The sequence below is a fragment of the Chiloscyllium punctatum genome, chromosome 11, assembly GCF_047496795.1.
Source record: "Chiloscyllium punctatum isolate Juve2018m chromosome 11, sChiPun1.3, whole genome shotgun sequence".
In the NCBI taxonomy this organism is placed as follows: domain Eukaryota; kingdom Metazoa; phylum Chordata; class Chondrichthyes; order Orectolobiformes; family Hemiscylliidae; genus Chiloscyllium; species Chiloscyllium punctatum.
Genome location: NC_092749.1, coordinates 82,612,672 through 82,629,754, shown reverse-complemented (window position 1 = coordinate 82,629,754; position 17,083 = coordinate 82,612,672). Strand labels below are relative to the sequence as shown.

The following is a 17,083-nucleotide window of genomic DNA, read 5'->3' as shown; positions in this document are numbered from 1 at the left end:
GGGTCAGTGATCTGGATAAGTTACTTCAAAATGGCTGCAAGGGGCTCACCTGCATCAGGTTAACTGCTGCAAATCAATTCAAGAATCAGAAATTCCGATGCTCAAGCGTACATATTGGTCCCATTAAAATGGCAACATTAAAACAGAACTTAAACTATAGGTCCTACAGACCTAAACCATATACAGGAATAGAGGGATTTTGGATTACATGGCCACAGATCATTGAAGATAGCACAAAAGGTAAATAAAGTAGTTGAGGAAGAATATGGGAGAACTAATTATTTCTTAATTCATGGGACGTGTGCTTTGCTGACTGGGCCTCAGCATTTATTGCTCATTCATAACTTCCCTTGAGCGGAGGCTGGTCTATTCTTTCTTCCTTTCATTGTCAAGGCAAATTACCTAAGGGTATTGAGGAAATGGTTAGAAGTCCAGAGCATTAACTGAAAATTAGAATGAACACATAGCCAAGATGAGACAGAAACTGGAAATACAAGAATGACATACTTTCCATTACTGGTAACAACCTTGTCATCGGGCCTGAGATGCTATCAGCATTGCTGTACATGGCACAGATCGGGCCTACAGCCTTTTTATCTGGATTGTCAAAGATGTTATTATGTCTGCAGGGACACCATGAGCAAAACAAGAGAGAGAGAGGGGTTGAATATGCTCCCAGCTTTCTATTTATTCTGACAGCCTCCTTTGTGTGCAAGCACAGCAAGTTCTGATAACACCAAATGTCACTTCAAATTGAAGTTCTACCTGTGCCCAATGCTGTAAAGGATGAGTCTGAACACATTGCCACAGAATACTTCAGCTCAGGTCACTATTTTTTCCTCCTCCCTGAGATTTCTTAAGATTTTCTTGAGGCTACGTTTTGATCAACAGGGACTCCATTTTCACCCTATTAGGTGTTATAGTAACAATACCTTCTGTATATGTATTGATATACTGGGGAGAGGGAAGAGAGATTTAGACTCACAGAAACCAAATTAGAAGAATTTATCATATTAGTCTGTTATGGACCAGGCTAGACCCCCTCAAAACATTTCAAGAAAGTAGCCCAGACTCTAACTTGGCTTGTTGTTTAAGCAGGTGCAATGCGGATATTACAGGAGGGACATAGCTAGTCAAACCACTTAGTTTTAAACAGAACAGAATTTATTTATAAGATTACAGAATGAAAAGAGAACAGAATACCAAATAACGTAACCTACCCGAAAACCCAACAGATCATCCCAACTTAATACTGTTCCAAATACTTGCAACATTCCCTACAAACACCCCTTGGCACAAAAGGTAAAATCAAACAGAGTCTTACAAAAGAGATATCCGAGAGTGAGTCAGCATGGGCCTGCTCCTTTGGCTGGCTGCCTTTCAGTGAATGGCCAGACTGCCAAAAACCAAATCAAACCAGAGAAAAGCTGAGCTGGGAGAGCTGGCCACTCCCCTTTCACTGCACAAGTGTTCCTTCTAAAAACTTAATAGTCTTTTTCCTAAGGCAATATCTGTCAGCTACAATCAAATTGGCCCTAAAACCTATTCAAGCCCAGACTTTTTGGAGTCTGTGTCTTTTATGACCTCTCTGGAAAAAAAAAGAGACTGGACAGTGCCATATCATGGAAACTTTTATCCAGAATACTATCTTTGACCACCATCAATAAGTCCATGAGTAATATCTTTGAGGCCCTCCAGCAAAAAGAGCTGGTAGAGCCTGTCAAATATTCTTGAAGCAAACTGTTGGCAGAATACCACAGTGCCAGAACTTACAATTACCAAGGTACGGCTGTTGATGAAAAGGGGTCTTTCCATTAGATCCTTCATGTGCACCCAAACTGTGTGTCAACAACACTGCTCTCACCGAGACTGTCACCCACCAATTTTGGAATGGGTCTTGGCAATGATGGACTGGAAAGGGATGCGATGCTTTCACAGAGGTTTCGCAGTAGGTTAAAATCTTCGAAGAAAAAGTGAGGACTGCAGATGCTGGAGATCAGAGCTGAAAATGTGTTGCTGGAAAAGCACAGCAGGTCAGGCAGCATCCAAGGAGCAGGAGAATCGACGTTTCGGGCATGAGCCCTTCTTCAGGAATGAGGAAAGTGTGTCCACCAGGCTTAGATAAAAGGTAGGAAGGAGGGACTTGGGGGAGGGGCGTTGGAAATGCCATAGGTGGAAGGAGGTTAAGGTAAGGGTGATAGGTCAGAGTGGGGGTGGGGGTGGAGAGGTCAGGAAGAAGATTGCAGGTTAAGAAGGTGGTGCTGAGTTCGAGGGATTTGACTGAGACAAGGTGGAGGGAGTGGAAATGAGGAAACTGGAGAAATCGGAGTTCATCCCTTGTGGTTGGAGGATTCCTAGACAGAAGATGAGGCGCTCTTCCTCCAACCGCCGTGTTGCTGTGGTCTGGCGATGGAGGAGTCCAAGGACCTGCATTTCCTTGGTGGAGTGGGAGGGGGAGTTGAAGTGTTGAGCCACGGGGTGGTTGGGTTGGTTGGTCCGGGTGTCCCAGAGATGTTCTCTGAAACGTTCCGCAAGTAGGCGGCCTGTCTCCCCAATATAGAAGAGGCCACATCGGGTGCAGCGGATGCAATAAATGATGAGTGTGGAGGTGCAGGTGAATTTGTGATGGATATGGAAGGATCCCTTGGGGACTTGGAGGGAAGTAAGGGGGGAGGTGTGGGCGCAAGTTTTGCATTTCTTGCGGTTGCAGGGGAAGGTGTGGGGAGTGAAGGTTGGATTGGTGGGGGGTGTGGACCTGACGAGGGAGTCACGGAGGGAGTGGTCTTTTCGGAATGCTGATAGGGGAGGGGAGGGAAATATATCCCTGGTGGTGGGGTCAGTTTGGAGGTGGCGGAAATGACGATGGATGATACAATGTATATGGAGGTTGGTGGGATAGTAAGTGAGGACCAGTGGGGTTCTGTCTTAGTGGCGATTGAAGGGGCGGGACTCAAGGGCGGAGGTGCAGGAAGTGGAGGAGATGCGGTGGAGGGCATCATCGATCACGTCTGGGGGGAAATTGCAGTCTTTGAAGAAGGCTCACTATCAAACCGGCAGACAAGGGAGGCACGGTAGTAGTTTGGCGCACCGACCTTTACACCGCTGAGGCTAAACGCCAGCTCCCGGACACCTCCTCCTACTGCCCCCTTGACCATGACCCCACCTCCCACCACCAAACCATCATCGCCCAGACCATCCATAAACTCATCATCTCAGGGAACCTCCCTTCCACCGCCTCCAACCTCATAGTCCCACAACCCCGCACCTCCCGTTTCTACCGCCTGCCCAAAATCCACAAACCTGACTGCCCCGGCCGACCCATTGTCTCAGCCTGCTCCTGCCCCACCGAACTCATCTCTGCATACCTCGACACGGTCCTGTCCCCCCCTTAGTCCAAGAACTCCCTACCTACGTTTGGGGCACCACCCACGCCCTCCACCTCCTCCATGATTTTCGCTTCCCCGGTCCCCAACGCCTTATCTTCACCATGGACATCCAGTCCCTGAACACCTCCATCCCCCATCACAAAGGACTCAAAGCCCTCTGCTTCTTCCTTTCCCGCCGTACCAACCAGTACCCTTCCACTGAACCCCCTCCTTCGACTGACTGAACTGGTCCTCACCCTGAACAACTTCTCTTTCCAATCCTCGCACTTCCTCCAAACCAAAGGAGTAGCCATGGGCACCCGCATGGGCCCCAGCTATGCCTGCCTCTTCGTAGGATATGTGGAACAGTCCATCTTCCGCAGCTACGCTGGCAGCATCCCACCTTTTCCTCCGCTACATCGATGACTGTATCGGCGCTGCCTCGTGCTCCCATGAGGAGGTTGAACAGTTCATCCACTTTACTAACACCTTCCACCCTGACCTCAAATTCACCTGGACCGTCTCAGACTCCTCCCTCCCCTTCCTAGACCTTTCCATTTCTATCTCGGACGACCAAATCAACACGGACATTTACTATAAACCGACCGACTCCCACAGCTACTAGACCACACCTCCTCCCACCCTGCCCCCTGTAAAAGCGCCATCCCATATTCCCAATTCCTTCATCTCCGCCACATCTGCTCCCAGGAGGACCAGTTCCAATACCGCACAACCCAGATGGCCTCCTTCTTCAAAGACCGCAATTTCCCCCCAGACGTGATCGACGATGCCCTCCACCGCATCTCTTCCACTTCCCGCTCCTCCGCCCTTGAGCCCCACCCCTCCAAATCGCCACAGGACAGAACCCCACTGGTCCTCACCTACCACCCCACCAACTTCCATATACATCGTATCATCCATCGTCATTTCCACCACCTCCAAACGGACCCCACCACCAGGGATATATTTCCCTCCCCTCCCCTATCAGCGTTCCGAAAAGACCACTCTCTCCGTGACTCCCTCGTCAGGTCCACACCCCCCTCCCCCCCCCACCAACCCAACCTCCACTCCAGGCACCTTCCCCTGCAAATGCAAGAAATGCAAAACTTGTGCCCACGCCTCCCCCCTTACTTCCCTCCAAGGCCCCAAGGGATCCTTCCTTTTCCGCCACAAATTCACCTGCACCTCCACACACATAGTTTACTGCATCTACTGCACCCGATGTGGCCTCCTCTATATTGGGGAGACAGGCCGCCTACTTGCGGAACGTTTCAGAGAACACCTCTGGGACACCCGGACCAACCAACTCAACCACCCCGTGGCTCAAAACTTCAACTCCCCCTCCCACTCCACCAAGGACATGCAGGTCCTTGGACTCCTCCATTGCCAGACCATAGCAACACGACGGTTGGAGGAAGGGCGCCTCATCTTCTGCCTAGGAAGCCTCCAACCACAAGGGATGAACTCAGATTTCTCCAGTTTCATTTCCCCTCCCCCCACCTTGTCTCAGTCAAATCCCTCGAACTCAGCACCGCCTTCCTAACCTGCAATTTTCTTCCTGACTTCTCCGCCCCCACCCCCACTCTGGCCTATCACCCTCACCTTGACCTCCTTCCACCTATCGCATTTCCAACGCCCCTCCCCCAAGTCCCTCCTTCCTACCTTTTATCTAAGCCTGGTGGACACACTTTCCTCATTCCTGAAGAAGGGCTCATGCCCGAAACGTCGATTCTCCTGCTCCTTGGATGCTGCCTGACCTGCTGTGCTTTTCCAGCAATACATTTTCAGCTCTTTCACAGAGGTTTGCCCTGAAGAGCTCCACGACAAAGGGCACTGTCATCCACAGACTTACCTCAGAGGCCTCAGCAAAAGAGGGGATTAATTGTATTTTTCTTGAATAATAAGAAATATTGGTCCATGTGACCTGGCAACCCTTGACATGGAAGGAAATTAAGAAAGCAGAAAGGAGAGCTGCAGACATAATGGAGAGTTACAAGAAATTTAACTACAGGATGAAGGGGTAACAACACGCAAATGACACAAAGGGAAGCAGAGACTGAAAGAGGAACAAAATTCTTGAGGAAAGAAAATAAATTACTCAGGAAGTCAGATTTTCTGATTCACAGAAAAAGAGAACCAGATTTCTTGGTTATACATTAAGCTGAGTCGAAAGATATAAAACGTGGCAGCCTGTGTGAATAGCTCAACACTGGGACTGGGTATTTTACTAGACATGGCCAACCAGTGAACCAAGGTGTTACTGCTTGGTTGATTGAACAGGAACTCTGAAAAGCTAACAAAGTCGAAGCACTATAACCTGAGGCAGAAAGGTTCATTGAAATGCAGACAATCATACTTGTGAACTCAAAGATAAAAGCTGCTGTCAGATAGGACTTCTGACCAGTTCTGCATGAATTTTAAAAAACTACACATTTTTGAACCGTGTAGCTACACAGTGCCACATGTTCATGGGAAGCAATGGGGGAAGTTTGTGGGTATGTAAAATGTACTTTTGCTGCATGTACTTAATTAAATTTATCCTTTTATTTGAATTATTATTTGCCTACTAACTCTCAATAAATTTACATTAATTTTAGCAAAAATCAGAATCAAATTGCAAAAATAAAATCTTGTTCAAATCTTATTTGGGATATAGAATCATAGCTGAAGAAGAATTTTGTAGGACTAAAAACATTAATTCTATTTCTCTCGCCAGAGATGCTTCAAGACCTGCTGAATTTCTGTAGAATTTTCTCTTTTTGTTTCTTATTTGGGGGATGTTTAGTAAATTTGGTTATGTTGATAACATTATAAAACAAGGCTCATGCTATCACTTATTCTGGTCACTATGTTACAGGATGATGTGATTAAATTAGAGATACAATGATAGAGTCAGCACTAAAAGGTTTTAGCTATAAAGAGGAGACTGGATAGTTTGGGGTCTCTCTTTGGAACACATGAAGTGCTTATGCGCCTGAAACGTAAACCCTCCTGCTCCACAGCTGCCTAACCTTCTGTGCTTTTCCAGTGCTACACTTTTCACTGCTTATCTCCAGCATCTGCAGTCCTCACTTTCTCCATTTTGGAACAGAAGACTTCACGAGTGTTAATTAAGGTATATAAAATTAAGAAACTATTTAGAAACAATTTTTTTGCTGTCAAAGACATCATCAAAAATGCATAGGTTTAAAATAACACCTGGCTCATACTTTGTCAGTTGAGATTTTTTATCATTCAGAGTATGGTGGCATCTTCCAATCTCAATGCTGATCAAGGCAGAAACCAATATTATATTTCAACATAGCACTTGGATATGCACCACAAATATTGCAATTTGCAGGGCAATGGACAAAGAGCTGGAAAGTGGGATTAAATTGGGTAACATTTTAGTCAGCACAGACACAAGAGGTCAAATGGTCTCCTCCTGCATCTTAAACTCCTAAGATTCTATGACATATCCACATTATGCTGAACTAGAAACATAACAAGTTAAAATGATTTCGAACTCCTTCCTGCAAATTACTGAACTGTATAATATCTTCATAACCTAATTTAATCTATGAATGTAATATCAGCATTAGCAGCTTAATTTCCACCTCATTGTCATTGCTCTTTGTAGGTCTTGTTTAAGCTGCAAAACACAGTTTGTAGCAAAACAGAAATGAGCAGAACAAATAAAATTTATAATCTTCAGTCAGGTGCACCTGCTACACGTAATTTACAGTTGAGTTTCCTGATAAATATGCCATCTGAATAAAATAGTGCAAATAAAACAGCAAAATGGTTCAGTTCTTTTCTTAATACAATGGGAGATGCAAGAATTGATAAATAACAGAATAAACAGTTTAATATCTCAATAAAGATGATGCCAATTATAATCTAAATGAAGTGCAGAATTTACCCAACCAATCCATGCAAATGTGTCTGATCCATTTAAAAAAATTCAGGATTAATGGGAAAAAGAAGGGCAATCTGATAATTGGATAGACTTTCACAATGGTGTAAAAGTCTCTTTCCACTCTATATATCGTGTTCTTTCTAACATAATTATTAAATCATTCAGGTTTTTTGAAGGCGGGTTATTTTGCATTACAAGTGAAAATACAGAAAGCTTATGCCCAAAGCACTATCAGTCATCTTCCTTTAGATTACTGAATTGCTACATGAACAATTCAACACACAAACACGTGCATCATTTAAAATTTGCCTTGAACGATGAACTTCAAGAGATCTTGATGCAGTTTAGAACTTAACTAAGGAAATGTACAACTGTGGTTAAGTACAAGTTTGGTCTGATGCACTTACTTATGTCTTTTACATTTGACTTTTCCACAGACAGCACAGCTATGACCTTGGGGAAAGAGTTCTTGCTGTTCTAGTTGCTGTAAGTAAAAAAAAAAGCAAAATTACTGGCAAACTTTTAACAGTTTAAATCGACATCATAAGCATTCTACCAACATGTATAGTGTCAGTCTTGATGGACAAAGATTAAAGTGCACTGGAGAAACATGTAAATTTAGCTCATTAACATCTCATTAACATAATCCTATTTTAGCAATATAGTACAAGATTCACCTCAAAGAAATGATTCTTATTTGAAACCTGAAATGAAATAGTTTCAAAAGATGCTCTCAGAGTAAAGAATTAGATGATACTTCCAATTGGAGCGTAGTGGAAGACCAAGGTTTGGTGCATTGCAGAAGAGACCGTGTGGTGAAGCACATCAGATTTTGGGCTCCCACAGATGGAAATCAGCTTCCCATCAACCAGAAGGCACCATGATGAACTAAAGATAGGTAGCCTTAATCCAATTCAGTGTCAACTGGTAACACCACTCAGGGACTGGCACAAAATGTTTAAAAATCTCAGTTTGCTGCAGTGGCAAAATCGTATGAAGTCAGCATAAAGCAAGATACTAAAACAAGGCGGAACATTGCTCTGCACTTAGCTGTGCTGCCCTGAACTTCATGCTGACACAAGGTGCCTGAAACAAACTATGCTCACTACCAGATCAACTATGCTCAACTTTCATCATCGAAGAAGCACAAAATTAAGAAAATATACATTTCTCATAACATACACAAGTATGAATCAACAGCAAAATCCTTCCTATTTACTTTTTAAACTGTATTCCCTTCTCACGAGTAAAAACTAGTATTCACATGCTGAGCATTACATAGCAGTATGTTTTTTTTGCATTTACACTTCTTCAGCTTTACACAATTTGATGTTCTCATTTTCATTCTCCTGAAGTTAATGACTACTGTTGGGTGACCACCTGCTTTCTTTCTAATATCAGCTTTCTCCCAACTCCTGGGAGACCCTCTTATGGTGCAGCGGTCACATCCCTATCCACCAAGGTTCAAGGGAAGGGGAGGAAATAGCATTGTGGCACTATCACTGGAATGTTAATCCAGAGATCCAGGCAATACTCAGGGAACCTGGGTCCGAATCTAGTCACAGCAGATGGTGGAGTGTGAAATCAATAAATATCTGGAATTAAGTGTCTGATGGTGACCATGAATCCACTGTCGATTGTCAGAAAAAAACCTATCTGGTTCACTAATGCCCTTTAGAGAAAGGAGACTGCCATCCTTATCTGGTATGGCCTATAAGTGACTCCAGACCCATAGCAACATGGTTGACTCTTAGCTGCCCTCTGGGCAATTAGGGATGGGCAATAAATGCTGACCTAGCCAGCAAAGCCCTCATGCTGTGAATGAGAAAAAAAGTACCACATGCTCGAGGTGTGTAATAACATCTCTGAGCAAACTGATTACAGATTGAAGCAGAATGAAAATTTAAGAACAGGGATTTCTGTAAATAGCATTTTCTACGGCAGGTGAATAAGAACATTTAAAACAAGTGAACATCTGTTTTGTACGAGGTCATCATTATTGGCATGTAGTATTCTTCACCAAGGTTTTGAATACTTTGCAGCAAAACTGAGAAACAATTTTCAACCAAATACTAGGAAAGAATACGATTCAAAATTATACAACAGCACAATGCAGAAAGGGGTCATTTGGCCCATAAAGTTGCCACTGACTCTTTTGAAGAATGAACCAGTGAGTCTCTTTCACTCTTTCAAATCTCTGCAAGTATTCTCTTTCATGCACTTATCCAAATTTCTTTAGAAAGCTTTCATTTAATGTGTATGTATCCACCAACCTTTAAAAGTAAAACTCCTAAATGAGTACTTTGGGTCGATATTCACAAGGGGAAGGACATGGCAGGTAGTGAAATTAGAGTGGTGCACGCTAATCTGCTAAGGCATTTTGAGGTCAAGAAAGAAGTAATGTTAATGTTCTTCAAGAGCATTAAGTTGGATAAGTCCCCAGGCCTTGATGGGATGTAGCCCAGGTTATCAAGTTGGATAAGTCCCCAGGCTTTGGTGGGATCTACCCCAGGTTATCAAGTGGCCAAGGGAGGAGATTACGGGAGGCCTTGACCAAAATCTTGATATCCCCTCTAGCCATTGGCAAGGTCCCTGAGGACTGGCAATTAGTTAATGCTGTTCCTCTGTTTAAGAAGGGAAATTGGGATAATCCAGGAAATTATAGACCAGTGCGTCTCCACATCAGTAATCAGGAAGCTACTGATGAGGTTTCTTAGGGGGAGCATTTATGCACATTTGGAAAAGCATGGCTTAATTAAGGACAGTCACTATGGCTTTGTGCTTGGCAGCTTATGTCTTACTAATTTGATTGATTTTTTTGAAGCGATGAGGATGATTGATGAGAGTACATCAGTAAATGTTGTCTACATAGATTTTAGTAAGACGTTTGCAAGGTCCCTCAGATATATAGCACAGAAAGAGACCTTTCGATCTAACTCGTCCATGCCAACCAGATATCCTAAATTAATCTAGTCCCATTTGCCAGCACATGGTCCATATCCCTCTAAACCCTTCCTATTCATGTATCCGTCCAGGTGCCTTCTAAAAGGTTGTAATTGTACCAGCCTGCACCACTGCAGCTCATTCCATATACACACCACCTTTTGCGTAAAATAATTTCCCCTTAGGTCCCTTTTAACTATTTCCCCTCTCACCCTAAATCTCTGCCCTCTTCAAGATTCCTTATGGTAGACTGGTTAGCAAGGTTAGATCACATGGAATAGAGGGAGAACTAGCCATTTGGATACAGAACTGGCTTGAAGGTAGAAGACAGAGGATGGTGGCTTTTCAGACTGGAGGCCTGTGACCAGTGGAGTGCCAAAAGAATCGGTGCTGGTTCCAGTTCTTTTCTTTATTTATATAAAATTATTTGAGTATGAACACAGGAGGTATATCTTGTAGATGACACCAAAATTGGAGGTGCAGTGGACAGTGAAGAAGCTTACCTCACAGTACAATGGGATCTTGATCAGATGAGAATTGGCAGATGGAGTTTAATTTAGATAAATGAGAGGTGCTGCATTTTGGAAAGGGAAATCAGGGCAGTACTTCTACACTTAATGGTAAGGCCCTGGGGAGTGTTGCTGAACAAAGAGGAAGGAAGAGGTAAATGGGCAGGTGTTACATCTTCAGCTTTTGCAGGGGAAGGTGCCATATGGCTATTGTGGGTACTGGGGATGAAAGAGTGGATCAGGGTGTTCCACAGCAAACGGTCCCTGTAGACTCAGGAGGGGAATGTCTGTCTGGGAGCGGCATCTCGCTGAAGGTGATGGAAATAGCAGCTGATGATCTGGATATAGATGCTGGTGGGATGGCGGATAAGGATGAGGGAAACCCTATCACTGTTGTGGGAGGAAAGGGATGGTGTGAGGGCAGAAGTGTGGGAGATGGATCAGACCTGGTTGAGAGCACTGTTGACAACAGTGCTGGGGAATTCTTGCTTGAGGAAGGAGGTGGAAATCTCAGATGCTCCCTTGTCGAAGTTGGCCTTATCAGAACTTGCAATGGAGACAGAGAAACTGGGATAATGGAATACAGTCTTTACAGGAAGCAGAGTGCAAGAATTTGGAGTCCAGACAGCAATGGGGGTTGGTGAGTTTATAGTGGATATTAGTGGCCAGTTTATCCTCAGAAATGGGAACAGAATGTCAAGGAAGGGAAGAGTCAGAGATGTATCAGGTGAAAGTGAGGGAATCGGAAGTGAAACCAATGAACGTTTCCAATTCCAGACGAGAGCGGGAAGAGCACCAATTGTACCATTGATATATTGAAGAAAGAGTTGTGGGTGGGGGGCTAGAATAGAACTGAAACAAGTAATGTTCCACAAACCACACACACAGACACGCATAACTGGTGCCCATGCGCATACCCATAGTCACCCCTCTGATCTGAAGAAACTGAGAGGAGTTAGAAGAGAAGTTAAGGGTGAGGATGAGCTTGGCCAAGCAGAGGAGGGTGGTATTGGTTGGGTCAGTTCAGGCCTTTGCTCCAACACGACGCTGAGAGCCCTGAGACCGTCCTGGTGGGGGATGAATGTGTAAAAGGATTGCACGTCCACAGTGAAGATGAGGCAGCTGGTGACTGCAAACTGAAAATTCTGAAACTGGAGTAAAGTGTCAGAGGAATCACGGATGTAACTGGGCAGGGAAGTCAAGGTAGGAAGAGAGGAGTTCTGTGGTACAGGAGCAGGCTGAAACAATTGGTGTGCTGGGAAATCCTGTTTGTGGATTTTAGGAATGAGATGTGGGGCTGGGGGACTATCCGTTTGAAGGCAGTGGTTAGGGGACGATCAGCAGATGAAATTAAGTCAGTGACCATAGTTGACACAATAGCCTGATGTTCCATGTGGAGGTTATGGTCCAGGAGGAGATAGGAGGAGGTATCTGAGAGCTAGCACTCAGTCTCTGCAATGTTGAGGTAAAAACAATGACTGCAGATCTGGAAACCAGATTCTGGATTAATGGTTCATTGTTTTTACCTAGTTGATTTTAACCCTCCTGCGAATCCTCTTGCAAGGATGCCTGCCTTGAAGAGGTTTTCCTCCTCTCTCTACAAGAATCTCGGAGTCCCTCTCCCACTGCAACTCTCAGGTCATTTCCTCTGCCCTGAAGACTCTATGCTACTTTCTCCCCACCCCCACCCTCCTCTCATTTATCTCTGCACCCTTCAGGCACTCTGCCTGTATCCTTGATGAAGGGCTTTTGCCCAAAACGCTGATTTTACTGCTCCTCGGATTCTGCCTAACCTGCTGTGCTTTTCCAGCACCACTAATCCAGAATCTGCAATGTAGAGGTCAGTACGCCAGACTATAATAGCACCACCCTTAACAGCAGGCTTAATAACAAAGTTAGGGTTGGATCTAAGCGCATAGAGTACAGTCAGTTCAGAGGGAGACAGTGTGGATTGGGTGAGGGGTGCAGAGAAATTGAGGCAACCAATGTTGACAGTTCTCAATGAACAGATCAAGTGCAGGTCAAAGGCCAAAGGCAGGGGTCGAGGTGGAGGGAGTGTTGGAGCTGGGCGAAGGAATCGGTGGGACAGGAAGAAGACTCTCGTCCAAAGATATGGACACAGAGGCAAAGACAACACAAGAAGAGTTTGACATCATGTTGTGCCTGAAATTCATTAAGGTGGGGGCGCAGAGGGATAAAGCAGAGATCTTTGAGTACAGAACATTCAGCATCTCACTCTGCTTACTGTAAAGACTCCATTCCGTTCTCCCATTCCTCCGTCCACATCACATATGTTCTGATGAGGTCAATTGTGATGAGGAAACCTCCAAAATATCCGCCTTCTTCCTCAACCAGGATTCTCCAGCACAGTTGTAGATTGCGGTCTCCATTGGACCTGACCCATCCCCTGTATTTCTGCCCTGTCTCTCACTCTTCTCTCCAACATCAGCAATCCTTACCTACCATCCCACCAGCATCCACATCCAGGAGATCATCAGCTACCATTTCTGCCACCTTCAGCGAGATGCCACCACCAGACATGTATTCCCCTCCCTTGCCCCCTTTCCGCAGGAACCATTTCCTTTGGGACATTGTGGTCCACTCTTCCTTCACTCCCAACAACCAACCCCTCATTCCTATCCTCAGGGCCCCATATCACCTTCTGCTGCAATTGCTCAAGGTGAAACACATGCCGATTTCCTCCTCCTTCTCATTATCCAAGGCAGCAAACATATATTCCAGGTGAAGCAACACTTTACCGGCACTTCACATAATACAGTTTACTGCATTTGCTGTTCACAATGTGTTCTCCTCTAGATTGGGGAAACAAAGTGTTGACTAGGTGACCATTTCACAGAACACCTACATTCTATCTGCAAAAAATGTCCCTGAGCTTCCAGCTGCCTGCTAATGCCAGCTGCCAACCTGTTCCCTGGCCAACATCTCTGTCTCAGGCTTGTGCAGTGCTCCAGTGAAGCTAAGCGCAAGTTGAAAGAACATCACATCATTTTCTACTTGGAGAGTTCAATAATTTTAGGGTGTGAACTCTCCTGTGTCCTTGCCCCCAACCTCTCACACCAGATCTCACGATCACAGTCTGCCATTACACACTACTTATTGTTAGCCAGTAACAGTCTCCATTAACAACTATTCACTCTTCTAGCCAGACTGTTATCCAGTCATTTGTCTGTCTCTCGCTATCGGCTCTATCCCCATCTATCATTTATTCCTTATCCCCCCCCCCCCTATCTTCAGCATATAAACCAATATTTTCCTAGCTACCATCAGTTCTGAGGAAGGGTCACCAGATCCAAAACGTTAACTCTGATTTCTCTTCACAAATGCTGCCAGATCTGCTGAGCTTTTCCAGCAATTTGTTTTTGTTTCTGATTTTCTCCAAGTCTGCATAGGTTTCCTCACTGTGCTTCAGTATCCTCCCACAGTCCAAGAACGTGCAGGTTAGTTGGATTGGCCATGTTAAATTGCCCATAGTATCCAGGGATGTTTAGGCTAAGTTAATTAGCCATGGGGAATGCAGGATTACAGGGAAAGGGTAGGAGGGTGGATCTAGGTGGGCTGCTCTTTGGAGGGTCGGTGTGCCAAATGGTCTGCTTCCATAATTTAGGGATTGTATGATGTATTGCTAAGGCTGTACAAAGGTTCGGGTCAGAGGACATTTGGAATATTGTGACAGTTTTGGGCCCCTTATCAAAGAATGGATGTGCTGCCCTTGGATGGGGTCCAGAGGAAGCTCACAACAATGATCCTGGGAATGAAGGGCTTGTCACATGAGGAAGTATTGAGGACTCTGGGTCTGTAATCAGAGTTTAGAAGGATGAGAGGATCTGATTGTAACTTAGAGGATATTGAGAGGCTTGGAGAGTAGGGACGTGGAGAATATGCTTCCACTAAGAGGACAAACTAGTACCCGAAGGCACAGCCTCAGAGTGAAGGGATGATGCATTAGAACTGAGATGAGGAGAAACTGCTTTAGCCAGAGAGTAGAACTCATCGCCACAGAAGGGTGTGGAGGCCAAGTCACTGAGTTTCTTTAAGATTGAGATAGATAGGTTCTTGATTAATAAAGGGACCAAAGGTCATGGGGAGAAGGCAGAAGTTTGGGGTTGAGAAGCATATCAGCCATGATCGAATAGCAGAGCAGATTCAATGGGCCAAATGGTCCCATGTCTTATAATGTAAACAAAATAATTCAAACTTCTAGTTTGCAGTTTATATTTTTAAATTAAATATGTAGCCCTTGCAAAAAGCATATAAATTTGAGTGCATCAGCAGATAATGTTAGAGATATAAAAAAAGATAAAGAGACAAAATTAAGATTGTATTTGAATGTGTATGCTCATTTTAAAAAAGATTACCACAAAGACAAATAGGTGGCCTGATAGCTATCACAGAAACCTGTTACATGGTGACAAAGGTGGCACATGAATATTTATTTAGCATACATTTAATATGTCAAAGGGAGAGGAAACTGGGAAAAGGCAGTGGGATAGTTCTGTTAATTTGAGATACTTAATAGCCCTGAGCAAATCCCAAGAGAAATAAATTTTCTTTGAAAAGGATGCATCATCTGTGGATGATTGAGAAAGTTAAAAGCTGCATCAAGTGAAAGAAAATCTGCAAAGATTTGTCACTTCTTGCTGTTTCTTAAATCTCACAAAAAAGGAATAAAATTAATATGAGAGAGAAAGCTAGCTATTAATGTAACAGTAGCAGTTTCTGCAACTATTTCAAGAGGATGAATAATTAAAGTTATTGCTCGTCCTCTACAGTGTATGTCTGGGAATTTGATAATTTACTGCTAGGAAATAGACTGAATACCTGTTCAACCCCTATCTTCAAAGTAAACTGAGAAAACTTCCTACAGCCACTTCAAAATCGAGAGAAAGAGAAACTTAAAACAATTACCACCACCACCAGAGGAAACGTCATGGGAAAGCTACTAGATTTAAAGGTTGACCTGTCCCCAGGACCAGATGTGTTGAATTACAGGGTCTTAAAAGTAGAGAGGAGAAAATAGATGCATTAACTGTAGTCTTCCAAAATCATTTTCATTCTATAAGGATAATTTTAGAATGAAAAGTAATGAATATAATTCTGCTTTTTAGTCTGATGACCAGAATTAATAAACCTCACATTTCCTCATGATACTCCATCTTGTTACTCTTATCTATAAGTATCATCCTTAGAGTTTACATAGCAACCTAGCTTTGTATCTCCAAACTTGAATACATTACACTCAATGTCTTCCATATAGTAATTCATATAGATAATAAGCATTTGAGACCTAGCACATAGCCTTATTATCTCTATATTCTTTCTGTCCATTGACAAATCCTCCAACCATGCTAATATATTACACCCAATTCCACAAAGTCAATCGTTGCATACTCACTTTTGCATGGCATCTGACTGAATATATTTTTGGAAATTCAAACATATAACTGTTAGCTTCCTTTTATCTTACTAAATCTATCCCCAAACACATCAATAAGTTTGTTAACTAAAACAGAAGTTGCTGGAAAAGCTCAACAGGTCTGGCAGCATCTATACAGAGTTAACGTTGAGTTCAGTGACTCTTCCTCAGAACCCAAAATATTAACTCTGACTTCTCTTCGTAGATGCTTCCTGGCCTGCTAAGCTTTTACATAGAACATAGAATAATACAGCACAGAACAGGCCCTTTGGCCCTCGATGTTGCACCAACCTACAAACTATTCTCAGCTCGTCCCTCTACACTATCCCAATATCATCCATGTGCTTATCTAAGGATTATTTGAATCTCCCTAATGTGGCTGAGTTGACTACATTAGCAGGTAGGACATTCCACATCCTTACCATTCTCTGCGTAAAGAACTTTATTCTGACATCTGTCTTAAATCTATCACCCCTCAATTTATAGTTATGCCCCCTCGTACAAGCTGATGTCATCATCCTAGTAAAAAGACTTTCACTGTCTACCCTAGCTAATCCTCTGATCATCTTGTATGTCTCTATCAAATCCCCTCTTAGCCTTCTTCTTTCCAATGAGAACAGACCCAAATCTCTCAGTCCTTCCTCATAAGACCTTCCCTCCAGACCAGGCAACGTCCTGGTAAATCTCCTCTGCACCTTTTCCAATGCTACCACATCCTTACCGAAATATGGCGACCAGAACTGTACACAATATTCCAAGTGTGGCCGCACCAGCGTTTTGTGTAGTTGCAGCATTATATTGCGACTCCGGAACTCAATCCCTCTACCAATGAAACCTAACACACCGTATGTCTTCTTAACAGCACAATCCACCTGGGTGGCAACTTTCAGGGATCCATGTACATGGACTCCAAGATCCCTCTGCACATCCACAC

General features: G+C 43.8%; 1 protein-coding gene across 5 annotated transcripts in view; it reads right to left on the bottom strand.

Moving 5' to 3' along the window:
• The window catches only part of snx14 (sorting nexin 14), a 209,391-nt gene that overhangs the window by 182,826 nt on the left and 9,482 nt on the right, over nucleotides 1–17,083 (bottom strand). For all 5 annotated transcript variants that reach the window (XM_072581136.1, XM_072581137.1, XM_072581138.1 and 2 more), the window contains exon 3: nucleotides 7,671–7,747. In XM_072581136.1, the coding sequence (XP_072437237.1) occupies nucleotides 7,671–7,747 (77 nt within the window). The remainder of the gene's footprint in view (nucleotides 1–7,670; nucleotides 7,748–17,083) is intronic.